Source organism: Scyliorhinus torazame, chromosome 29 (genome assembly GCF_047496885.1).
Source record: "Scyliorhinus torazame isolate Kashiwa2021f chromosome 29, sScyTor2.1, whole genome shotgun sequence".
NCBI lineage: Eukaryota > Metazoa > Chordata > Chondrichthyes > Carcharhiniformes > Scyliorhinidae > Scyliorhinus > Scyliorhinus torazame.
In genome coordinates this window covers 35,824,152-35,851,024 of record NC_092735.1, presented here as the reverse complement: position 1 = coordinate 35,851,024, position 26,873 = coordinate 35,824,152, and the positions used below count along the sequence as shown (strand labels likewise).

At 49.6% G+C, this 26,873-nt stretch overlaps 1 protein-coding gene across 1 annotated transcript in view; it reads right to left on the bottom strand.

The window, feature by feature from the left end:
* cacna1ia (calcium voltage-gated channel subunit alpha1 Ia) overlaps nt 1-26,873 on the bottom strand; it is a 229,704-nt gene that overhangs the window by 77,185 nt on the left and 125,646 nt on the right. Inside the window, 5 exon segments of the mRNA XM_072492567.1 lie at nt 15,585-15,711; nt 17,809-17,993; nt 20,709-20,777; nt 23,221-23,344; nt 26,529-26,629. Of these exon segments, the coding sequence (XP_072348668.1) occupies nt 15,585-15,711; nt 17,809-17,993; nt 20,709-20,777; nt 23,221-23,344; nt 26,529-26,629 (606 nt within the window).

The window sequence follows — 26,873 nt, the reverse complement described above, 5'->3', positions numbered from 1 at the left end:
TCCAGCCTGGTTTGGGGAAAATAAAAGGGGCCGTAGCCCGTATCCAAGTCGAACCAGGAGCCACGCCGCGCTATTTCCGGGCGCGCCCGGTGCCTTACGCCTTGCTCGAGAAGGTAGAAGGGGAGCTCACTCATTTGGAAAGTTTGGGTATTATCAGGCCCGTCCGTTTTGCTGACTGGGCAGCACCAATTGTACCTGTAATGAAGCCAGATGCCACAGTTCGCTTGTGTGGCGACTATAAACTTACAGTGAATACGGCTTCCCGACACGACCGATATCCAATGCCTCGCATAGAGGATCTCTACGCGAAGCTTGCAGGCGGACTCTCCTTCACAAAATTAGATATGAGTCACGCCTACCTGCAGTTGGAGCTGGACTTTGCCTCCCGACCATATGTAACGATTAATACACACCGGGGCCTGTATGAATATACACGGTTGCCCTTTGGAGTATTTTTCAACGTGTTATGGAGGGCATTTTGAGAGGTTTACCACGTGTTGCTGTCCACTTAGATGACGTTTTGATTACAGGGACGTCGGAGCAGGAACGTTTGGAAAATATGGAGGCTGTCCTTAGACGCTTTTCGGAGGCTGGAGTCCATTTACGTCGCACAAAGTGCGTATTTCAGGCAAAGGAAGTTGTCTACCTAGGTTATCGGGTGGAACGCGAAGGTTTGCATCCCGTTTCAGAGAAGGTGCGTGCGATTCAACAGGCCCCCGCCCCGACTGACACTTCGCATCTTCGTTCTTTTCTCGGTCTCGTAAACTATTACGGGAAGTTCCTCCCCAATCTGGCAACTACGCTGGCCCCGTTGCACCTTCTGCTAAAGAAAAATCACACCTGGGTTTGGGGTCAGCTGCAAGAAACCGCTTTCCGGCGGGTAAAGCAACAATTGTCGTCGTCTGGGTTACTAACCCACTATGATCCTGGAAAGCCTTTGCTCGTCACATGTGATGCATCCCCGTATGGTATTGGGGCCGTCCTGTCCCACAAGATGGAGAACGGGGCCGAGCGACCGATAGCTTTCTCCTCCCGCACATTGACTGCAGCGGAGAAAAAGTCCGCGCAGATCGAGGAGGGCCTGGCAGTGGTTTTTGCGGTGAAACGCTTCCACCAGTACGTGTATGGCCGCCATTTCACTATCGTGACTGATCATAAGCCTCTGCTGGGACTTTTCAGAGAGGATAAGCCAATATCGCCCATTGCTTCCGCACGGATCCCGCGCTGGGCTTTGTTGCTCGCTGCATACGAGTATTCTCTGGAGCACAAACCAGGAACGCAGGTAGCAAATGCCGACACACTGAGCTGATTGCCTTTATCAACCGGCCCCATGTCGACCCCCACGACCGGTGAGGTGGTTGCAACCCTAAATTTTATGGACACCTTGCCTGTCACGGCATCACAGATCTGAGTGGATCCAGATGGAGCCAGTCCTGTCAAAGGTTCGGCACATAGTCCTGTATGGTGGGCAGCATAGACAGCTCCCAGGCGAGTTGCGGGCATTTTCCTCCAAGCTGTCAGAATTCAGCGTGGAAGACGGCATCCTCTTGTGGGGGATGCGTGCGATTGTCCCGGAAAAAGGTCAGGAGCTGATACTAAGAGACTTGCGTAATGGGCATCCAGGTGTGACCAAAATGAAAATGTTGGCCCGGAGTTATGTCTGGTGGCCAGGCCTCGACACCGACATTGAGAAGGTGGCCCAAAACTGCTCCATTTGCCAGGAGCATCAGAAGCTTCCGCCGGCCGCGCCCCTACATCACTGGGAATGGCCAGGGCGGCCTTGGGCACGCTTACATGCAGATTTTGCAGGCCCTTTTCAAGGATCCATGTTCCTTCTATTAATCGACGCCTAGTCTAAATGGCTAGAGGTGCATAAGATGCTGGGCACAACGTCCTGCGCAACAATTGAAAAGATGCGTTTGTCTTTTAGTATGCATGGCCTCCCTGAGGTGCTGGTCACGGATAACGGCACTCCATTCACGAGTGAGGAGTTTCGAGGTTTTTGTAGATGAACGGCATACGCCATATCCGCACTGCCCCTTACCACCCGGCTTCAAATGGGTTGGCAGAGCGCGCAGTGCAGACATTCAAAAGAGGCCTAAAGAAGCAGTCTTCCGGATCAATGGACACGAGACTGGCTTGCTTTCTGTTTACGTATAGGACCACCCCCCATGCGGTGACTGGTGTAGCTCCCGCAGAACTCCTAATGGGCCGGAGACTTTGCACCCGCCTTAGTATGGTTTTCCCGGACATTGGCGCAAAAGTACGCCACACACAAGAACGGCAGGGACAGGGATTTTCTCGGCATCGGCCGATTCGGCAGTTTGCGCCCGGTGACCCAGTGTTAGTTCGGGATTTTGCTGGTGGCGCCCAGTGGGTTCCTGGAGTAATCTTTCGCCAAACGGGCCCTATATCTTACCAGGTGCAAGCCCAGGGTCGTCTCCAGCACAAACATGTAGACCACGTTCGGTCCAGAAGACTATCCCCTCCAAAGATTCCCCGCCCCCGGAGCTCATTTCTACAGCCGCAGAGACCAGAGACAAGGGAAGGTAGTCCTCACAATCTTCCACTGGTGCCTCACTCGAAGCCTGCGCAGGTCGTTACAGAACCGAATGGAGATAGAGACGCTGACATGATGGAGGCAGCAGACTCTGACTCCGAGATGGAGACACAGGACGCATCAGAGGGGGAATCCTCGGGTCCATGGGCCGTGGATGTACAACCGTTATGCCGTTCACCACGGAAGCGCCGGTCTCCGTCTCGTTACACGCCGCCTGATCCAGCGCCGCGTGCAAATGGTGTCCGGCCTGCGGCAAAACGCGTCCGACGCCCTCCTTCGCCAGGGTCTTCGGTGGATTCCTTGGACTTTGGGGGGGAGTGATGTTATAACCTGCCTGCTTACCATTGGCTGGGGACTAATGACAATCCCACAATCCTGTGGGAGCATGAGCTTCCCCAATGAGGGAGGCGGAGAAACCATAAGTAAACTCCAAGTATAAATAAAGCTGGCCAGTTTGGAACCAGCAGGAAGGAGTGTGCAGCAAGGGAAGTTGCTGCTGCTGTTTCTATATATGTTACTGTGAATAAATGTTATTATTTTGTATCCTTAAAACTCGTGCTGGATTCTTTGTGGCCCTCACAAAAGTGGCCTTCCTCCATCCCTCTTCACCTCACCAGAGTAACCTCTACCGGGTATTCCTTTCCCCTTTGTCTATTTATCCAGCTTCCGCCTAAATGCACCTACCTCTGCACACCTCCTCTGAAACTATTGACCCTTTCAGAAACTTGCAACAGTTAGCACTGCTGCCTCATTGCGCTGAGGCCCCGGGTTCGATCTCGGCCCCGGGCACTTTCCGTGTGGAGTTTGCACATTCTCCCCGTGTCTGCGTGGGACTCACCCCCAACAACCCAAAGATGTGCAGGATAGATGGATTGGGCGGCATGGTAGCACAGTGGTTAGCACTGTGGCGTCACAGCGCCAGAGACCCAGGTTCGATTCCCGGCTTGGGTCACTGTCTGTGCGGAGTCTGCATGTTCTCCCCGTATCTGCGTGGGTTTCCTCCGGGTGCTCCGGTTTCCTCCCACAAGTTCAGAAAGATGTGCTTGTTAGGCAAATTGGCCATTCTGAATTCTCCCTCAGTGTACCCGAACAGGCGTCGGAATGTGGTGCCCAGGGCCTTTTCACAGTAACTTGGTTGCAGTGTTAATATCAGCCTATTTGTGACAATAAAGATTATTTATTATTTAGTATTTAAATTGCCCCTTAATTGGAAAAAATATAATTGGGTACTCTAAATTTAAAAAAATGTATTTCATAATTTTTGGACAATGATACCAGATCCACCTTACCGCAGTGGAAAGATGTTTGCAATATGATTCCTTTATAGAGCTGTATGTCTACTGCTCAGTGCTTTGACTAGCTCTGCCTCCACTGTTCTTCAGTCTGATTGTGTGTGGTCTGATGGAAACATAAATTGGACACAGAGCTTTCTGTCAAGGAGATGCACAGAGATCACGTCCCTGCCTCTCTCACTGGCTGACTTCACAACTTCCCCTCGGTTGCGACTGTCACTCAAGCTGATAAGAGGATCCCCGGGATGTCAATCACATGGATCGAACTGAGTCACTGGGCTGCTTTCTGGCGGAAGCCATTGATCCGTGCCAGCGTACGTCGGCCAGCCTGCGATTGTGGGAAACGATCGCTTGCCCACGCAGCTATCAGGGGCACTGTTTCAGAAGAATAGAGCAGAGGTTTGGCATTTAACAGCCATCTGCATATTTAACCAGCCTGTGTGTCACAGGGATGAGCTGCAGATGCATATTGATGCCATCGCCCTATCAGCCGTTAGTGTATATTCTCCACAGCTCCACAGAGACACCAGAAGCATTAACTTTTCAACTAGATTGCAACATGACCCCCCGCCCCCCCAAGAAAAGGAATGGAACGATAAACCAGGGAGGGCAGAAAAAAATCCTTGTCGGATTAGTCGCTGGCACCTTTATCAAATTCCTTCTGCAAACCCAAATGTGCCAATGCCCTCCCCCCTCCCCTTTTGTCCACAGGCTGACTGATTTCCTCAGAGAACTCAGCTAAATTTGTCAAGCATGATCTGCCCTTTATAAATCCATGCTGACTGCCCGGATCAGCCTGTAGCCTTCCCAACTGTTAACTTATATTAGCTTCTTGTGATTCCCTCCAGCAATTCTCAGTCTGACAGTGTGAGACGAACTGATCTACAGGCCCCCCCACCCCCAGCTTATTCTCTCGTTGCTTTTCGACAAGGTGTTAAATCAACACCCACCGGTCCTGCGGCAGAAATCATTTTGGAAAATAATAGGTAGGTTCATCATTAACCTCCTTCAGAATTCTGGCCTGGGGGTGGGGAGGGGGGGGGGGGGGGGGGGGGGGCGGCAAGGGCAGGGGTGGGGGTATAACACTCTTGCCTCCCAGCTGGAATGTTTCGGGTCCAAACCCTTGGGCAGCACGGTAGCACATGTGGATAGTACAGTGGCTTCACAGTGTCAGGGTCCCAGGTTTGATTCCCCGCTGGGTCACTGTCTGTGCGGAGTCAGCACGTTCTCCCCGTGTCTGCATGGGTTTCCTCCGGGTCCTCCGGTTTCCTCCCACAGTCCAAAGACGTGCAGGTTAGGTGGATTGACCATGATAAATTGCCCTTCGTGTCCAAAAAGGTTAGGAGGGGTTGTGGGGATAGGGTGGAAGTGAGGGCTTAAGTGGGTCGGTGCAGACTTGAGGGGCTGAATGGCCTGCTTCTAAGTCCTATTAATGGCAGGTTTTAAGGAGCATCATAAAGGAGGTAAGTGAGGTAGAGAGGTGGCGAGGTTTAGGGAGGGGAGGATGTTGCTTGAACGGGAGCAATAAGCACAGGAGCGACTGTGTGATTTGGGGCACAGTCGTCAGAGCTTTAGGGATGGCCTCAAGTTTATGAGAGGCCGGCCTTGTGCGTGTTGGAATAGTCAAGTCTCGAGGTTACAAAGGCACGGATGAGGGTTACAGAAGCAGACAGGCTGAGGCTGAGATAGAGCCAGACAAGGTAGAAATGGGCCGTCTTAGAGAAGGTGCAGATAGGGTGCAGATGTGTCTTAGTGATGGTGCAGATATGTCTTAGATAAGGTGCAGATATGGTGCAGGTGTGTCTTAGTGAAGGTGCAGATATGTCTTAGATAAGGTGCAGATATGGTGCAGGTGTGTGTTAGTGAAGGTGCAGATATGTCTTAGATATGGCGCAGAAATGTCTCAGAGAAGGTGCAGATATGGTGCAGATGTGTCTTAGTGAAGGTGCAGATATGTCTTAGATATGGTGCAGATGTGCCTTAGTGAAGGTGCAGATATGTCTTAGATAAGGTGCAGATATGGTGCAGAAATGTCTCAGAGAAGGTACAGATATGGCACAGATGTGTCTCAGCAAAGGAGCAGATATGACACAGATATGTCTTAGAGAAGGTGCAGATATGTCTTAGCGAATTGTTGCTAAATGTTTGGCTCTTTCGTTGGCTCTGAATATGGCGGTCAATATGGTCGCCTTCCTTAATTCTAATTACGTTTGGTCTCGAGTCGCCAGGTACCTTTCGATACCGCCACAAGGTTCAAACCCGAATACTGATCAAAGACTCGATACACCAGTTAGTTAGTTCAAAGTCAAATGCTTATTTATTTACACACACAGTTAAATATACTCATGCACAAATACTACAGACTAAACTATCACTACTGCTAAAGCCTATACTTAGCTTTGGGCGCCGACTCAGTCAGAGGAACAATGGCCGTTGTTCGGATCTGAGGCTGCTGGGGTCGAAGTGGTGAAGGGGAACAGCTAAGGTCGCCTTTCTGGTAGCGAGCGTTGACCTTGGACCTACTTGTTCTGGTGTAGCTGTTGGACAGGTCTCTCCTCGGTGAGAACGATTCTCTCTTGGGGGCTCCTTTTTATACCCAAAGGGGCTTTGCGCACTTTTGGGCAGACCTTGAACTTGGCCCCAATCAATTGGGCCGTTTCTCGATCGTTCCTATCGATTTCATCCAATAAAGGGGTGGGTGCCCTCATGGCTGGGCGTGTCCTAGGTGGCCGTTGGCCTGCTTTGTTCTGGTGTCCTCTGGCGCCAGGGTGTCTGCCTTAGTATCGGTTACTCAAATGTTACTCTTTTGTTCCCGGAGATGGGCCATTAGTATGCTAATGGGCCTACAGTTTTGGTCTTGTCTGGCAGCTGCGGCTCCAATATACAGACACACCCTGAACCTGCTTGTTTTCTCAGCATTGTCCATTTTCCCTGCAATCTTTGCCAAGTGTCCATTTTGTAATCGGGAAGTGGCTATCCCAGATGGCTACAAAATGCACAGATATGGCGCAGAGATGTCTTAGCAAAGGTGCAGATATGGTGCAGATTAGTCTTAGCAAAGGCGTCAGAGGTTCACCTGAAGTTCATTTATTATGTTGAGGTTGTAAAGTGTGTTTCAGCCTGAGACAGCTGCCAGTAAGACGGATGTAGTTGGTGGCTCAGGAACGGAGTTTGCCGTGGAGGATCAAAGTGAATCGCTTCCATCTTTCAAAATTTAACAGAAAATCCTTTCAGCTTATTTTTAAACCATGTTTTTAGCCATCTGCATTACTATTGCCTCACGTGTCATGGTGTTAAACTTGCTTTAAAGCACGCTCGTGAAGTGCCTTGAGAAATGTTATAACTTTAAAGGTGCTGCACTAAATGCCGATTGTTTTTGTGGTATTTTTTATTTCCTTCCATTGCAGTGGAAACCCCAAGACACCAGAGTTACATTAACCAAACTGCGGGAATCTTATGTCTTTGGAGAATTTACATTTCAGTCCACGATGAGACTTGTATGAAATGCAGGCAGAGACAACCTCTGGAACAAACCATCGAGGAGGCTATTTCCCAGCTGCGCAGGGGAGTATTTCAGCCAAGACTTGTGTGTAACGTCGAAGAGGATAATAATTCTCGACAATATTGATGAGGGTGGCTGCCACAGAGCTTGTTGAGCAACCTGGTTCTTTACTCAAAGAGATGGATGAGGCCCCGTGAAGTTAAACCAAATGTGCTGGGGGGCTCTAACAAGCTAAAACCTGATGACTTAAGGGAACTGTCAAAGTTACAAGCGTCACTGGATGCGGGCAATGAAGTGACGATAAAGAGCTCCTGCTATCCACTATTCAAGGAGAACGTGAGAGTTAGAGTCTGTACTCAACTATAATTATTGCTCAAATTAGAACTGGCCTGAGAGGCTCTTGTTAATTGTCTATTAAAGCTTTCTCAAACTGAATTCACGTGGACTTTGACTAATAAATTAATATGTCGCACTGACATCTCATGAGTACATTAGAACCGAAACCAATAGTTACAATGGCAGGGGACATACTAATGCCTTTCCTTCAATGTTCTGTAGATACTATTGCGCTTCTTGAGAGCTCAGAGACTTGATTCTCTGCCGCCCCGCGCCAAAATCGCGTCTGGCGCAGTGGGCGGAGAATCAAAGTTCCCAACCGAATCGGGTCCGGCGCCGCTCCGCTGACTCTCCAGGTGCCGGAGAATCGCTCGTCTGCGAATTACGGGGGCCATTGCCAGAGGCCCTCCCAGCGATACTCCGCTCCCGACCGGCCGTGTTCCCGCCGGCGTGGAACTAATGTGGTATGGCCGGTCGGGACTCTCGAGCGGCGGCTGCGGACTCAGTCTGCGGCCGCCCTGGTGGGGGTCGGGGGGGGATCCAGCACCGGGATGGGCGGGGGGGGGGGGGGGGTCCTTATGGGTGGCCGGGGTAGCGATCGGTTCGATCCGATGCAGCGGCATGCGGCCGATCGGGAGGGTGCCTAGATTGTGCGTGTTGGTCCGTGGTCCGATCCGCCGTGGCGCTCGGTGCGGCCGCTGGAGGCTGCCGCCGTGCGCTTGCGCGGACTTGGAACCAGAAATGCGGGGGCCCGTATCCGCAGCTAAAGCTTCGCGGGTCCCTGCCAGCCCCCTGCAGGTAAGTGAATAGCCTTTTATTTTTTGCAGGAAACTGGGGAGTGAAACGCCAGCATTTGTCCGCCGGCGTGGGGACATAGCTCCATTTTGGGAGAATGCAGCCCCTGGGTATCCTTTATGGTCACATAATACTTGAGACTAAATCCACTGTCAAAACCGTGAGAAGATCTAGTGGCGCAGATTAAGAACTCTGTCGTTTTAGCATTCCTCGAAAGATTCAATACACCTCTGTTGAAACATTTGGGACATTATGACAATGTAATTGATGTTTCTGCAAACTCCACGCAACAGAATCATTTATATCTCATTCGAATGTTTCTCCTCCACTGTTTTGCATCGATCAAATCTTTCATCAAAGTAGCTTTGCCCCAGAACCTCATTGCTGACCGTACCCACTGAAGCGGAAACTCCGAAAAAACCTCAAGGACGTAATGTTGGTCATAAATCTGTGCAGATGGTCAATGGAGAGAGAGAGAGAGAGAAAGATCGTGTCATTCTGTTCCAAGTATAAAAAAACATAGCTGGGGCTGTGAATGTAATTAGCAGTTTTTCCCAACTCATTGACCTAAGACTATAAGGTTGTACAGATGCAAATCAATTCACATTTGCGGACCTAATGACACAAATATTGAAGACATCCGTTATCACATCAGGGGGCATGCCAATATTCTGAGCAGCCTTCGCCACCACCACACTCTTCAAGGTGGAGAACAGGAGAGGACGCAGTCTTAGACCTCTCGAAGTTCCACTCTTTCATTTATACCAGTGAGACGCACGTGTAGATTGCTGGGGTCAAGAGTCACCTTCTGACTTCCGGCCTACGCTTCAAAAGAGACGACATTTCCCTTGGGCGCAGTGATTTGGTAGTTCAGCTGAGTGTAATGTCACAGCGCCAGGGACCCAGGTTCGAATCCCGGCTTGGATCACTGTGCGGAGTCTATACGTTCTCCCCGTGTCTGCGTGTGTTTCCTCCGGGTGCTCCGGTTTCCTCCCGAAATCGATAGGTGAATCGGACATTCTGAATTCTCCCTCTGTGTACCTGACCAGACGCCGGAATGTGGCGACGAGGGGATTTTCACAGTAACGTCATTGCAGTGTTAATGTAAGCCTGATTGTGACAATAATAATAGAGACATGAGTTCATATCCCACCACACAGCTGGAGAAATCGATTAGTCGATAAATCTGGAATAAAACACTCGTCTCATTAATAATGATCACGGCCTCCGGGATTGCTGTAAAAGGCGGTCTGGTTCACTAATGGCCTTCAGGGAAGGAAATCTGCCATCCTTACCCAGTCTGGCCTACATGTGTCTCCAGATCCACATCAAAATAGTTGACATGTCAAGGCCCTCGGAAGTGGCCTGGCAAGTCACTCAGGTGCAGGATGCTCAGGGAATGGACCAGAGAACTGGGATGGACAAATTGGCAGTGACCTTGGCATCCCAGAGATAAATAAAAAGTGACGGTTAAATGTAAAGATCTTGGGCGAAATTCTCCCCCAACGGCGCGATGTCCGCCGACTGGCGCCCAAAACGGCGCCAATCAGACGGGCATCGCGCCACCCCAAAGGTGCGGAATGCTCCGCATCTTTGGGGGCCGAGCCCCAACATTGAGGGGCTAGGCCGACACCGGAGGGATTTCCGCCCCGCCAGCTGGCGGAAACGGCCTTTGTTGCCCCGCCAGCTGCCGCGGAAATGACATCCCCAGGCGGCGCATGCGCGGGAGCGTCAGCGGCCGCTGACAGTTTCCCGCGCATGCACAGTGGAGGGAGTCTCTTCCGCCTCCGCCATGGTGGAGACCGTGGCGGAGGCGGAAGGGAAAGAGTGCCCCCACGGCACAGGCCCGCCCGCGGATCGGTGGGCCCCGATCGCGGGCCAGGCCACCGTGGGGGCACCCCCCGGGGCCAGATCGCCCCGCGCCCCCCCCAGGACCCCGTAGTCCGCCCACGCCGCCTTGTCCCGCCGGTAAATACCTACTTTAATTTACGCCGGCGGGACAGGCAATTTCTTGGCGGGACTTCGGCCCATCTGGGCCGGAGAATTGAGCGGGGGGTCCCGCCAACCGGCGCGGCCCGATTCCCGTCCCCGCCAAATATCCGGTACCGGAGACTTCGGCAGGGGCAGGGGCGGGATTCACGGCGGCCAACGGCCATTCTCCGACCCGGCGGGGGGGGTCGGAGAATGACGCCCCTTGTGTTGTATTAAAGGAAACTCACTACTTTGAATTTTGCTCTTTTGCACTTGATCAAGTTTCACATTCAACTCCAGAAAATGAGTGAGAGGACACAAGAGCCTGGATTCTACCAAAATGGGACTTTGTCCCCATGCCAGCCTAAAAACGCTGGCGTTTTACTCCCGAGTTTCCAATAAAAAAGATTAGTCGGTTCACTCACCTGCAGGGGGCTAGCAGGGACCTGGAGTGATTCACGCAGCTTTAGCTGCGGATACGGTCCCCCGCACCTCCGGTCTGGAGTCCGCGCATGCGCAGAGCGGCGGCCTCCAGCGGCTGCGCCGAGCTCCAGGGCGGACTCGGACCGCGCAGGCAGCTTCAAAATGTAGGCCCCCCTCCCCGATCAGCCGGGCGCTCAAAGATCCGTCAGGCCCGATCTGTATCCCAATCATCCATAAGGCCCCCCCCCGGTGCCCGATCCCCCCGCCCCCATCAGACTGAGTCCACAGCCTCCACGCGAGCTTCCTGAACAGTGAATAGTGGTCAGAACCACGCCGTTGGGAACTCGGCTGGTCGGGAGCGGAGGATCTTGGGCTGGTCTCTGGCAATGACCCCCCAGCCGCGCGGCGTACTCCGCGGTTACGCCGATTCTCGGGTCCCGGGAAATCACCGGTCCGGGTGCCGGGCCCGGTTTCGGCGTGAAATTTGATTCTCAGCCCCCGCGCCAAACACGATTTCGGGGCGGAGCTGCGGAGAATCCAGGCCTAGATTGGAACGAGATTGTGTTTCACTGCGAAACCCTTTACGTCCACGACCTGCCGAGGACCCCACCTCGGCTGCTGATTTTTCCCTGTCAATGTCAGCATTAAACCTTTTGCTGTAAAAGGTGATATGAAAATCTAGACTTCACTCAGAGAACAAACACTTGTAGCGAGGGAGGCGGTGGCGCAGTGCTTTTGCCACTGGACCCAGGGAAATGCTCTGGGGACCCAGGTTCAAATCCCACCAGGGCATGTGATGAAATTCAAATTCAATAAATGATGACCATGAAACCATTGTCAATTGTCGTAAAAGCCCATCTGCTTCACTAATGCCCTTTAGGGAAGGAAATCTGCCGTCCTTACCCGGTCTGGCCTACATGTGACTCCACGTTCCAGACCCACAGCTACTAAAGGCCTCTGAAATGGTCGTGGAAACTCCTGTGATTAAGGGCAAGAAATGCTGGCCCACATCAAAGGAAATGGTACAGCAGTTATCATGGGGGATTTAAATCTACATGTCGATTGGTTTAACCAGGTCGGTCAAGGCAGCCTTGAGGGGGAGTTTATAGAATGTATCCGCGATAGTTTCCTAGAACAGTATGTAATGGAACCTACGAGGGAACAAGCAGTCCTAGATCTGGTCCTGTGTAATGAGACAGGATTGATTCAGGATCTTATAGTTAGGGATCCTCTCGGAAGGAGCGACCACAATATGGTGGAATTTAAAATACAGATGGAGGTTGAGAAGGTAAAATCAAACACTAGTGTTTTGTGCTTAAACAAAGGAGATTGCAATGGGATGAGAGAAGAACTAGCTACAGCAGACTGGGAGCAAAGACTTTATGGTGAAACAGTTGAGGAACAGTGGAGAACCTTCCAAGTGCTCAGCAAAGGTTTATACCAACAAAAAGGAAGGACGGTAGAAAGAGGGAAAATCGACCGTGGATATCTAAGGAAATAAGGGAGCACGGTAGCATTGTGGATAGCACAATTGCTTCACAGTTCCAGGGTCCCAGGTTCGATTCCGGCTTGGGTCACTGTCTGTGTGGAGTCTGCACATCCTCCCCGTGTATGCGTGGGTTTCCTCCGGGTGCTCCGGTTTCCTCCCACAGTCCAAAGATGTGCAGGTTAGGTGGATTGGCCATGATAAATTGCCCTTAGTGTCCAAAATTGCCCTTAGTGTTGGGTGGGGTTACTGGGTTATGGGGATAGAATGGAGGTGTTGACTTTGGGTCGGGTGCTCTTTCCAAGAGCCGGTGCAGACTTGATGGGCCGAATGGCCTCCTCCTGCACTGTAAATTCTATGATAATGATAATCTATGATAGTATCAAATTGAAGGAAATAGCATACAAAGTAGCAAAGATCAGTGGGAGACTAGATGACTGGGAAATCTTTTGGGGGCAACAGAAAGCTACTAAAAAAGTTATAAAGAAGAGCAAGATAGATTATGAGAGTAAACTTGCTCAGAATATAAAAACAGATAGTAAAAGCTTCTACAAATATATAAAACAAAAAAGAGTGGCTAAGGTAAATATTGGTCCTTTAGAGGATGAGAAGGGAGATTTAATAATGGGAGATGAGGAAATGGCTGAGGAACTGAACAGGTTTTTTGGGTCAGTCTTCACAGTGGAAGACACAAATAACATGCTAACATAGAAATGAGGCTATGACAGGTGAGGACCTTGAGAGGATTGTTATCACTAAGGAGGTAGTGATGGGCAAGCTAATGGGGCTAAAGGTAGACAAGTTGCCTGGCCCTGATGGAATGCATCCCAGAGTGCTAAAAGAGATGGGCTAGGGAAATTGCAAATGCACTAGTGATAATTTACCAAAATTCACTAGACTCTGGGGTGGTCCCGGCGGATTGGAAATTAGCAAACGTGACACCACTGTTTAAAAAAGGAGGTAGGCAGAAAGCGGGTAATTATAGGCCAGTAAGCTTAACTTCGGGAGTAGGGAAGATGCTGGAATCTATCTTCAAGGAAGAAATAGCGAGGCATCTGGATGGAAATTGCCCCATTGGGCAGACGCAGCATGGGTTCATAAAGGGCAGGTCGTGCCGAACTAATTTAGTGGAGTTTTTGGACGACATTACCAGTGTGGTAGATAACAGGGAGCCAATGGATGTGGCATATCTGGATTTCCAGAAAGCCTTTGACAAGGTGCCACACAAAAGGTTGCTGCATAAGATAAAGATGCATGGCATTAAGGAGAAAGTAGTAGCATGGATAGAGGATTGGTTATTTAATAGAAAGCAAAGAGTGGGGATTAATGGGTGTTTCTCTGGTTGGCAATCAGTAGCTAGTGGTGTCCCTCAGGGATCAGTGTTGGGCCCACAATTGTTCACAATTTACATAGATGATTTGGAGTTGGGGACCAAGGGCAATGTGTCCAAGTTTGCAGACGACACTGAGATGAGTGGTAAAGCAAAAGGTTCAGAGGATACTGGAAGTCTGCAGAGGGATTTGGATAGGCTAAGCGAATGGGCTAGGGTCTGGCAGATGGAATACAATGTTGACAAATGTGAGGTTATCCATTTTGGTAGGAATAACAGCAAATAATAAAATATTAAAACATGCTGCTGTGCAGAGAGACCGGGGTGTGCTAGTGCATGAGTCGCAAAAAGTTGGTTTACAGGTGCAACAGGTGATTAAGAAGGCAAATGGAATTTTGTCCTTCATTGCTAGAGGGATGGAGTTTAAGACTAGGGAGGTTATGCTGCAATTGTATAAGGTGTTAGTGAGGCCACACCTGGAGTATTGTGTTCAGTTTTGGTCTCCTTACTTGAGAAAGGACGTACTGGCACTGGAGGGTGTGCAGAGGAGATTCACTAGGTTAATCCCAGAGCTGAAGGGGTTGGATTACGAGGAGAGGTTAAGTACACTGGGACTGTACTCGTTGGAATTTAGAAGGATGAGGGGGGATCTTATAGAAACATATAAAATTATGAAGGGAATAGATAGGATAGATGCGGGCAGGTTGTTTCCACTGGCAGGTGAAAGCAGAACTAGGGGGCATAGCCTCAAAATAAGGGGAAATAGATTTAGGACTGAGTTTAGGAGGAACTTCTTCACCCAAAGGGTTGTGAATCTATGGAATTGCTTGCCCAGTGAAGCAGTAGAGGCTCCTTCATTAAATGTTTTTAAGATAATGATAAGATCGTTTTTTGAAGAATAAAGGGATTAAGGGTTATGGTGTTCGGGCCGGAAAGTGGAGCTGAGTCTACAAAAGATCAGCCATGATCTCATTGAATGGTGGAGCAGGCTCGGGGGGCCAGATGGCCTACTCCTGCTCCTAGCTCTTATGTTCTTATGTTCTTAATAAAGAAAATGGGAGATGTGAGTATCAGTGCCTTTGTAGCTGCACCATGGCTTGTAATCATCTGAGGAATCAAGAGGGACGTAATCTCAGAGTAAGGCATTTAAGACAGAGATGAGGAGGAACCTCTTCTCTCGGAGGGGAGTGAATCTGTGGAATTCTGTACCCCAGAGAGCTGTAGAGGCTGGGTCGATAAGTATGTTCAAGCCTGAGAGAGATTTTTAATCAGTGAGGGAATCGAGGGTGATGGGGATAAGGCGGGAAAGTGGAGTTGAGGATTATCACATCAGATCAGTCAGGATCTCATTGAATGGCAGAGCCGACTCGATGGGCCGAATGGCCTGCTTCTGCTCCTAGGTCGCATGGTCTCAACGGGAAGCGCAATCTTAAAATTAGAACTTGACCAATTGGGAGAGAAATCAGGAAGCTACTTGTTACCCAAGGGGCAGAGAGAATCGGAAACTTCCAACCCAAAAGGCCATGGGAGACCATTGGAGTTTTCAGGACTTATATCAACAGAAGAGTCACATGGGCTCGGAACATTAACTCTCTTTCCACCGATGTTGCCAGACCTGCTGAGTTTACCCAGCATTCTCTGTTTTATATTTCAGATTTTCAGCATCTGCAGCATTTTGCTTTTATTTTATCAGTAGGACCTTGTTGGATGAGGGTACCGGGGGGGGGGGGGGGGGGGGGGGTATGGAGCAATGGAGTTAAGGTACAAATCCACCATGATCTAACTGAATGCTGGGACAGGCTCGAGGGGCTGAATATGTGGGCCTGTACTTAGTTTTCCTGTGTAAAATTCAAGATACAAAGCTCAGAAAACCAGTTCTGACGTCTCACCTGGACTCCAAGGATCCCGAAGATGATGAAGAAAGCGCAGCAAATGAGGACAATGTTCCCAATGGGCTTCAGGGAGGAAATAAGAGTTTCAACAACCAGCTTCAAACCAGGCGCTCGGCTAATGACCCTAGGGTATAATTAAGACAGCGGGAAGGCACAGTAAGTCAAGTAGACAACATACAACTACCTGCACGTCTCAAAATATTTCGACAACTTGTTGACCTTGAAGACGTGAAGACCTGAATTTTCATTTGTCTTCTATGCGGTCAAAATAAAGAATGACAACAAGATGTGTTCAGCACCAACTTGAGAGGCCACGGGGGATTCGTTTGATACTGAAGAGTGAGGAATCTCTCTAAGACCATGTACATGTAATTCATTGGTCTAAAATGATCGCACAAGCTGTTCCTGAGCCAATGCACATGAGCGACTTCAATCATGGAGAGAGACTGGAAAAGCTGGGATTGTTTGTCTTCGGGAATTGTTATTCTGTGGGAATCGAAGAAGGAGATGCAACATTGGTGATGCACCTTAAGATAAAGTACAATGACATTGATTATACAGTGTAGAAAGCAGCCATGTGACGCAGCTAACCTGTGCTGGGTGATTGGGAAATCTGTTACCAGTGGCGGGGTGTCAGTTTAGCCCTCAAGCAATACCCTCTCTGATGAATCAACGACACAAAGGTTGGTGGAATTGCGGATAGCGATGAGGACTGTCAGAGGATACAGCAGGATTTAGATTGTTTGGAGACTTGGGCGGAGAGATAGCAGATGAAGTTTAATCCGGACAAATTTGAGGTAATGTATTTTGGAAGGTCTAATACAGGTAGGGAATATACAGTGAATGGTAGAACCCTCAAGAGTATTGACAGTCAGAGAGATCTAGGTGTACAGATCCACAGGTCACTGAAAGGGGCAACACAGGTGGAGAAGGTAGTCAAGAAGGCATACGGCATGCTTGCCTTCATTGGCCGGGGCATTGAGTATAAAAATTGGCACGTCATGTTGCAGCTGTATAGAACCTTAGTTAGGCCACACTTGGAGATAATGTTCAATTCTGGTCACCACACTACCAGAAGGATGTGGAGGCTTTAGAGAGGGTGCAGAAGAGATTTACCAGGATGTTGCCTGGTATGGAGGGCATTAGCTATGAGGAGAGGTTGAATAAACTCGGTTTGTTCTCACTTGTACGACGGAGGTTGAGGGGCGACCTGATAGAGGTCTACAAAATTATGAGGGGCATAGACAGAATGGATAGTTAGAGCCTTTTTCCCAGGGTAGAGGGGTCAATTATTAGGGGACATAGGTTTAAGGTGCGAGGGGCAAGGTTTAGAGGAGATGTACGAGGCAAGTTTTTTACACAGAGGGTAGTCTGTGTCTGGAACTCGCTGCCAGAGGAGGTGGTGGAAGCAGGGATGATAGTGACATTTAAGGGGCATCTTGACAAATACATGAATAGGATGGAAATAGAGGGGTACGGACCCTGGAAGTACAGAAGATTTTAGTTTAAACGGGCAGCATGGTCGGCGCAGTCTTGGGGAGCCGAAGGGCCTGTTCCTGTGCTGAACTTTTCTTTGTTCTTTGTTCTTTGGATCCATCCCTTCTCGCCTCCTTTTACCTGCTGGGATTCACAGGGCCCCAGGAATCCAGCATCCATGAGTTAAGAATGAAGACCGTTTGGAAGTGCGGGCAGCCTTCGTCAAAGATGTCAATCAACTAGCATCTTCTGAGAAAACTGGTCACTACCACCCCCAAACACAACCTCTCTACGCACCCCCTGCCCCCAATCTGTCTCTATTAAATCTAGAAGGGGGCAGGTTTGAGGCGTGTTTGAGATTTCATTTTGGCTTTATTTCCCTCCTGCTCTCAATCAGCTCATCATTTGGGAAAGGCTGAGGCGAGGGGAAGATTAGGCTTGACTGGGTTAACCAGGCCCATAGTTCAATCACCTGTCAACACTCTAGACTCACGTGTTTGAATGGTTGCAACTGGTGTTGCAGAACTTTCCCGTGGAAGGGCCAATATCCTCCAGCCTGAAGAGGAGGAAGGGATGAAATTGGAAGGAAAATGAAATGAGAGAAGGGTCAGGAGTCGTTGACACTTCTGCCCCTCAGTTTCCTGCTGATGGAATTCAGTGCAATAAATCCCAACATTCTCGCATTCATATTACTCTTCCTTTCAACTGACACAATGCTCGGGCCTGGTAAGTTCTTCGTTCCTACCTGAGAGGACGCAGTGTCCTAAGAAGCCTTAGCACCCGGAGTATGCCCAAGATCTTCGCCCCGCCCGCCGAAGCCACGGACACGACGATGTCAATGAGGGAGACGAAGACCAGAAATCCATCCAGAATGTTCCAGCTGCTTCTCAGGTATGCTTCATCACCAAGGTAAAACCCCAGAGAGACAACCTGACAAGAGAAAGTATCACATGATTCAGAAAATAAATGAGGGGTAGTGAGGGGAGGTACATGGTTATGGCCTCCGCTCTGAGGCTTTGGATGGGGCAGTAAACCAGCTACCCTGTCGGCTGGGGGTGGGGGGGGTGGGGGCTGATAGAATCCATTGCCACTATTGGAGAATGAGCTGGGATTTATCCCTGGGGCCTGGGACCAATATTTATCCCACAAATCAGATCATTGATCAAAATAAACTATCTGGTCATTATTCCGGTATTTTCGTGGAATATTGTTGTGTGTAATTTGGTCCCCGCTTTTCCACATTGCGGCCAAAATTTCCCAGTTGTTCCCACCGGCGGGATCTTAGAATTTACAACGCAGAAGATAGCCATTCGACCCATCGAGTCCACACCGGCCCTTGGAAAGAGCACCCCGCTTAAGCCCCCGCTTCCACCCTATCCCTGTAACCCCACCTAACCTTTTTGGACACTAAGGGCAATTTAGCACGGCTAATCTACCTAACCTGCACATCTTTGGACGGTGGGAGGAAACCGGAGCTCTCGGAGGAATCCCACGCTGACACGGGGAGGGGGGGGGGGAGGAGGGGCGAATCCCCACCTAATCCCACCCACTGTGACTGCAACTCCACATCAGAAACTACATTGAAGGTTGTGAAAGATCCTCTATAAATGTAAGATCTTTCTTTGAGAAAGTAACGTTTGCAATATTAACGTCCGATTTCTCAATGCATTTGAACAACATTCTTCTAACTAGGTGATAAGGATCCAGCGCGAGATATGGGCTTCACAGTAGTGCAGTGGTTAGCACTGTTACTTTGTTACTTCACAGCACCAGAGCACCAGCATCCCGGGTTCGATTCCCGGCTTGGGTCACTGTCTGTGCGGAGTCTGCACGTTCTCCCCGTGTCTGCGTGGGTTTCCTCCGGGCGCTCCGGTTTCCTCCCACAAGTCCCGAAAGACGTGCCTGTTAGGTGAATTGGACATTCTGAATTCACCCTCTGTGTACCCGGACAGGCGCCGGAATGTGGCGACTAGGGGCTTTTCACAGTAACTTCATTGCAGTGTTAATGTAAGCCTGCTTGAAATGAATGAAATGAAAATCGCTTATTGTCACAAGTAGGCTTCAAATGAAGTTACTGTGAAAAGGCCCCAGTCGCCACATTCCAGCGCCTGTTCGGGGAGGCTGTTACGGGAATCGAACCGTGCTGCTGGCCTGCCTTGGTCTGCTTTAAAAGCCAGCGATTTAGCCCTGTGCTAAACAGCCCTGTGACACTAATAAAGATTGTTATTATCATTACTATACGAAAGCTGGAAACACTGATACAGAAACATCAGCAACTAAACTCCAGACTGTGGAAAGGAACACTCAAAACACATGACCCTCTGGCTGAGGAGGCCCGAGTCCTCCCCAATTAGCCAATGTGTGCAGACTCTGGTGAATGTCAAGCTGACACATTAAATAGGAGATACGAAGGGGTTGAATGGAAATACAGACATGTGGGAGGGTAACGACATCTGGCAGTCTGCAACATTTGGAGTTGACCCTTTAATTCAGGGTCCTCACTCCTGTGTGAAAGATGATCCTTTTTGATTTGCTGGCAGATTGGGTTTCTAATATCCTGTTTAGCAAGTCTAATCACCCTGAAGGATCTGTGGATATTCCATTTACAGTTCCACCCCATCTGTCTCGACAAGTTCACAGCATGGAGCTCTCCCGTCTGTTTCCAATTCACACATCGATACGGCATTCTGGAATCCATTCCGCACAGATCAATATCGTGCATGGTGGGATTGTCAGTTTAATAATCCCATTTAAAGAAGGATTCTCTCCAACTGATTTCCACCCCCCCCCCCCCCCCCCCCCCCCCCCAACGTCACATCAGTACTGCTGTTATTATGGGCTGGCGCAACGACTTTGAAGGCTTCCCATGTGGAGAGATGCGCGAGACAGAGAGAGCGAGCAAGCGTATTCCATAGTTGGTGTTTCCTGAAGTCAGAGGTTTACAGGACGGCATGGTAGCACAGTGGTCAGCACGGTTGCTTCACAGCACCAAGGTCCCAGGTACGATTCCCTGCTTAGGTGAATTGGACATTCTGAATTCTCCCTCAGTGTACCCGAATAAGTGCCGGAATGTGGCGACGAGGGGATTTTCACAGTAACTTCATTGCAGTGTTAATGTAAGCCTGCTTGTGACAATAATAAGATTATTATTAGCGAGGCTGGTTTAGCACAGGGCTAAATTGCTGGTTTTGAAAGCAGACCAAGGCAGGCCAGCAGCACGGTTCAATTCCCGTGCCAGCCTTCCTGAACAGGCGCCGGAATGTGGCGACTAGGGGCTTTTCACAGTAACTTCAGTGAAGCCTACTTGTGACAATAAACGATTTTCATTTCATTTAATTTCATTGAGGGGTGCCACCATGCATCAAGCACGGTTGACCAGGAATCACTCTCTGCCTCACCACGTGCCACGGGCGTACTGGAAGTACCCACAGGTTAATAATGATCCCATCTGGCTGCCTAATGAAGGTGGCCATCAAGTCCTGGATGGGATTCGAACCCAGAACTTCTAGCCCCGAAGACAGGGATGCTACCCCCTGCTGTGCCACAGGACCTCCATACTGGCAGCAATGCAGTTTGGGCAAATGGGCGAGTTTTGAAAAGCACGCCTTCACTCCTGGATTTCTATTCCCTTTGAGTGCCACTTACCTTGAGAGTCATCTCTGCCACGAAGATAGCCGTGAAGAAATAGTTGGAGACACTGAGGAAGATCCTTTCCTGCAAAAACAAAGTCCGGCACAAACAACGTACAAAAGTTAACCAGTTGACCATTGATGGGCCAGTAGAAAATTAGCAGGGTCCCAGGTTCAATTCCCGGCTTGGGTCACTGTCTGTGCGGAGTCTGCACGTTCTCTCCGTGTCTGCGTGGGTTTCCTCCGGGTGCTCCGGTTTCCTCCCACAAGTCCCGAAAGACGTGCCTGTTAGGTGAATTGGACATTCTGAATTCTCCCTCTGCGTACCCGAACAGGCGCCGGAGTGTGGAGACTAGGGGATTTTCACAGTAACTTCATTGCAGTGTTAATGTAAGCCTACTTGTGACACTAATAAAGATTTAAAAAGTTAATCTGTCGGCTAGTAATGGAAAACTGAGTGAAAGAAATTGGTTCCTTCTGCATGACTGGGTAAATATAACTTTTCACATGAATCGCTCTCCTTCAGGTAAATGTTAAATCACACCCTGGAAAGGAGATAAAAGAAAAATGAGCCGGTAAGCTGCTTATTGCCATGTTGACTGAAGGACGGATGTTAGTCGCTGGGGAGAACTCCGCTGCAGTTCGAATTATCCTGGGGGAGTGGGGGAGGGTCTTTTACATCCGCCTGGACAAGTATAAAACAGCCGCTCTGAAATCTCGCTCCGTTATCTGGACTATTAACCTCGGTCCTGGAGCAAGGTCTAACACAAGAGCCGGGAATCTCTGGGGCCGCCTGCCAGCCACGGGATTCGTGATGGCCCGCTGCATCCTGCGTCGGGCCAAAATGGGGATTCGTGTCAGCCACAATGGCTGATGTCCCCACCAGGCTTCTCACCATAACCCGACAGGAACATGCAAATAGCACATTACAGCTGTTTAACATCTAATTGACGGGCAGGACAGCCAATTGACTAGCCGGCTGGGAGGGGGGTCAGATGGGACTGTGCTGGGCTGGAAGGGCTCAGGCCGAGGGTCTCTCCTGGAATGAGGTTCGGTTAGTTGCTCTCCCCATCTGCAGCATTTAAACCCATTAAACAGTCACTTAGTCCCTAAAAGCAATCCCATCTGTACCCCTAACTCCTTTGAAAAGTCAGTCAGTATCTCAGAAATACACATCTCTCATAATAAAGTGAAAATGATCCCAGCTGTACCTATAAACCCTTTAAAAAGTCTATCAGTATGCCAAGTTCAAAGGTCCGTGAGATGAAAATTGAGTAATCCCTTTAAAGTGGTGGAAACCTTTGAAGTCCCACAGTCAATTTAATTGCCCTTTAAACCATAGAAGCCTGTGTGTATGCCTAGAAGGCTGAAAGCTTTGAACTCCATTGTTTAGATTCAATTTCACACACGATTGCCTATTGAAAGATTTTTGATTGACAGGTCCAGGCAGTTTCAAAGGGGATATTTGGACTCTTTATTTATAAAGCTCTGTAGAGATCCATTAATTCAGGGGAGCAGGTGTTTTCCTAACCGCAGTTTCTCTTTTACAAGGCGGCATCTTTGTTCTCAAATGCTTTCTGGAAGGAGCAGCCGTGGGGGCAGCCCTTGCTCTTTCTAAGACGCACTTCAGAACAAAGAGGCAGCGTTGTAAAAAAAGCAACAGTTAAAATATCATCTGCTACCAGAGCTAATTGAGGGCATTTAGAGAGTCAACCACATTGCTGTGGGTCTGGAGGCACATGTAGGCCAGACTGGGTAAGGATGGCAGATTTCCGACCCGAAAGTGCATTAGTGAACCGACTGGGTTTTTACGACTATCGACAATGGTTTCATGGTCATCATTAGAGTTGCAATTCCAGATTTTCGTTAGATTCAAATTTCACCACCTGCAGCGGTGGTATTTGAACCCGGGTTCCCCACAGCATTACACTGGGTCTTTGATCCGGTGACAATATCACTATACCACCACCTCATAAATATTGGGCCTTTCATGTCTCAAATCTCTTTGCATTCAATGAAGTTGCTGTTTGGCCGTGGCAGTCAATCTGTGCACAGCGAGATCCCAACAAACAGCTTAACTGTGTGAGCTGGATTTCATTTTGTGATGTTGAAGTAAAGGCAGTCCAGGATTTAAAGGGACCTAACAACTGTCAGAAATAGGTTCAAGTTCTATGGCGGCCATTGCTGCCTCGGATATGGCGACCCCACTTGGGGCCACAGTCCACAGTTTGGGAAGCCCTGGACCTCACAGTTTTGATGGTTTCATGTCACATAAAGGTGAAAACTTCCTGCCCCGGCCAACATTGGTTCATCAAGCAACGTCCCAAAACAGAAGATCTGATCATTATCAAGTGTTAAATATATATAGGAACTTGCTATGTGCAAATGGACTGCCACGTCTCCAGCAGTGCAACATTACTACAGTTAATAAATCCTTTAATTGCAGGCTGAAGTCATGAGGGACGTATTAGCAAAGCTGGCTCTCTTTGTTCTATAGTCAGAGAGGTGAAAGTGGAAAGGTCGCTTACTGTGCTTCCCTGGCCAATGTCGGGTCGCTCCAACGCAACAGTGATGCAGTTTAGGAAAATTAATGCCAAGACGATATAATCGAAGAGCTTGTGGGCAATGATCATCTGACACATCAGCCGGAATCTAATCAGGCAACAGAAGAAGATAACATTGGAATGGTCACTCAGGAAAGCTCAAAGTGCAGAGGTTATCAGGCACAGGGAGCTGGATTCTCCGATTTTGAGACTAGGTCCGAAAGATGTGTCTAGATTTAGGATGAAAACGTCAGCGCCGCCCCCCGCACCGATGCTCCACCCAGTGGAGGGCTGGCAGCCGCGCCCCGTAAAAAACGTCCGCCGTTCCCGACATAAACGGCTGGAGAATTGCTGGATCCGTGGCCGCGCATGCACACTGCGGCGACCTGCTGTGGTCGGGCCGTGCAACATGGCGCCGGCTGCTTACGGACCCTCTGTACCCCCCCCCCCCCCAATCACCAACCCCAGCTGAAGCCCCCCCCCCCCCCGGGACTGTGGCGGTGCTGTAGCTTCGGGGGAGGGCCTTCAGGTGACGTCCTGAGGCCATCCCAACGGTGTGCGCCGTATTCCCCAATAACGCCATTTTGGAAGGGCGGAGCTTCCAAAAACATCCGTCAAAAGGGATTCCCCGCCCGATTGCCGATTATGGGATCTCGGCATCGGGCCACGGAGAATCCCGCCCAGGGTCACCGATTCCCTACCCTCTGCGGACGTGCCCGAATCGGAAGGAGTCACCAGGCAACAAGCAAGAGAAAACAGCTGACATTCTACAGCAGTGACAAAGGAAAACCCACACAAATCTAAGATGAAGACAGGCAGCGGTGGAAATGCACAGTCTGAAAGTGAAAGAGACGCCGGTGTTTCTGGGCAGGTTTTTGTCAGAAAGAGAAATGTACACCACTACTCAAACTTACTGGAGACGTGTTCAACCCTGGGATTTGTGACACCGAGAATTCCTGCCTCTCCTGGTGCACGAACCCTCAGCCACGGTGAATCAGCTGCATCGTCATTCCAGACTTGGATCATGGCTGAGGCCCCCTTCACACACCTTCATCCTCTCATGAGACAAGGTTGGACAGGTTGGGTTTGTCTTCGCTGGGGTTTAGAGGAGTGAGAGGTGACTCGATTGCGACATACAAGATCCTGAGGGGTATCGACAGGGTGGATGTGGAGAGGATATTTCCTCTTGTGGGAGAATCTAGAACCAGGGGGTCACTGTTGAAAATAAAGGGGTCACTCGTTTAAGACAGAGATGTAAAGAAATCTTTTCTTCATGAGGGTGGCGAATCTCTGGAACTCTTTGCCTCAAAAGGCAATGGAAGCAGAGTCCTTGAATATTTTTAAGCAAAAGCTAGATAGATTCTGGATTAACGGGGGGGCGGGGGTGACGGGTTATCCGGGGCGGGGGGGGGGGGGGCGAGGTTACAATCAGATGAGCCACAATTTTTTTGACCGGTGGGCTGACTCAAGGGGCCGAGTGGCCTTCACCTGCTCCTATCTCAAATGTTTATGTGTGCATTTGTGTGCAACAGAGATTCATTTTTACGTTTACCTTAAGCTTTGCTCCCCTCATCATGGAGACATCTTAACTTTCTAGACGACAGGGGAGAACCCAACACTCCCAACTCCAAACTGGCGGTGCAAAGGAGATCCCCCTGCTTCCTGGAAAAGACGGACATTCCACACAAGGCATTGGTATCTGCCCTGACTTTCTAAATTAAGCAACTGTCCTTTTAAAAGGATGTGCTGGCCTTGGAAAGGGTCCAGAGAAGGTTCACAAGAATGATCCCTGGAATGAAGAGCTTGTCGTATGAGGAAGAGTTGAGGACTCTGGGCCTGTACTCGTTGGAGTTTAGAAGGATGAGGGGGGATCTTATTGAAACTTACGGATACTGCGAGGCCTGGATAGAGTGGATGTGGAGAGGCTGTTTCAATTTATAGGAAAATCTAGAACCAGAGGACACAATCTCAGACTAAAGGGACGATCCTTTAAAACAGAGATGAGGAGGAATTTCTTCAGCCAGAGGGTGGTGAATCTGTGGAACTCTTTGTTTTGTTACCTGTGTGGTAGGTAACATGTGCTACTCAATCCTTGGTTAGTGATGAGGTATTCTGAATCCCGATGAAGAAGATTCAAACTCTTCCAGTAGTAACAAAAGGTTTATTGAGTAACTACAACAATATTTACATGAGTTCTTTACTTTAACTTTGATACTAGTGATAAGGTTAACAAGATCTAACTATGGCAACAATACGTAACTCCACTGGTCTGCTGTTGCTTTGATCACAGTGCACCCAAGAGAGAGGGAGAGACCCAATGTGGCTGCCTTTTATACCCCTGTTGGTGCTGCCCTCTAGTGATCATGTGGTGCTACTGATTACACATTAACCCCTTGTGTACATGCACATATAGAGATCACCACACTCTTTGGCGCAGAAGGCTGTGGAGGCCAAATCACTGAGTGTCTTTAAAATAGAGATAGTTAGGTTCTTGATTAATTAGGGGATCAGGGGTTATGGGGGGAAGGCAGGAGAATGGGGATGAAAAACGTATCAGCCATGATTGAATGGCGGAGCAGACTCGATGGGCCGAGTGGCCTAATTCTGCTCCTATGTCTTATGGTCTTGACCCCATGACCTTTGGAGGGGCTGGGTCTTGTGCTGAATTCCTACCAATCACTGAGAAGCAGGGAAAGAGGTCATTCGGCCCATCGAGTGTGTTCCCCCATTCAATTGAATGGTGGCTTATTCATCTCCTCATCTTGGTTTTAGATCCTTAACTTAGTTGCCCAATACAAATCCATCAATTTCAGTTTCAAAACTTTCAATTGATCCCCAACTTCAGCAGCTTTTTGGGGGGCAGAGAGAAGAGGTGATTCCCGGCATCACCCCGGCACCAATTTTAAGGTTCCTCTCCCTTTGCTCTGGACTCTGACCCCACTGGAGGAGATAGAGTCTCTCTCTGCCGCCTAGCAAATCCTTTAGGCTTCTCCGGGTGGAATTCTCCAGCCCTTCCTGTCGGCGGGATCTTCCAGACCCCTGCCTCGGCTCCCCCCGGCGGTCACACGGGCAAGGAAGACGAATCGGTGTCAGCTTTGGCGGGACTCTGGGGTGGCGCCGGCTGCCAGCAGCGAGCCCCTTCCGCTGCGGGGATCCCGGAGAACCCCGCCCTTAAACCCTGGAATGTATCCAGCAGAGTCCCGACGAGAAAGTCACATCAGAAAATCCTGCTTCATTGCTCAACGCAGAAATTGGTTACCAAATCGTCCCTTTGCCGTATTCCACATTCTTACCTATTCTGGGGGGAGAACAAGTAAACTGACCAATTCGCCCGAGTGTCACACCAGTCCGGCTTGTAAATTTCCACCATCTTCTGAATTCGGAAACACAGGCTCTGCGAAGAGGACAATGCAACTCGGTTAACACGTGGAACAGCCAGCTACCTTGGCCAATTTGTCAATGTCGCTCTCTCCATGTCGCTGCAATTAAGGATTGACGCACAATCCGTTCACCAGGGAGACCATTAGGACAGAGGCCTCCTTGTTCCGTTGGGCACGTTAGAATTACGAGACGCAAAAAGACCATCCGGTTTCCCTCACGGAATTATAGAGTAGGACAGCGCAAGGAAGGCCATTCAG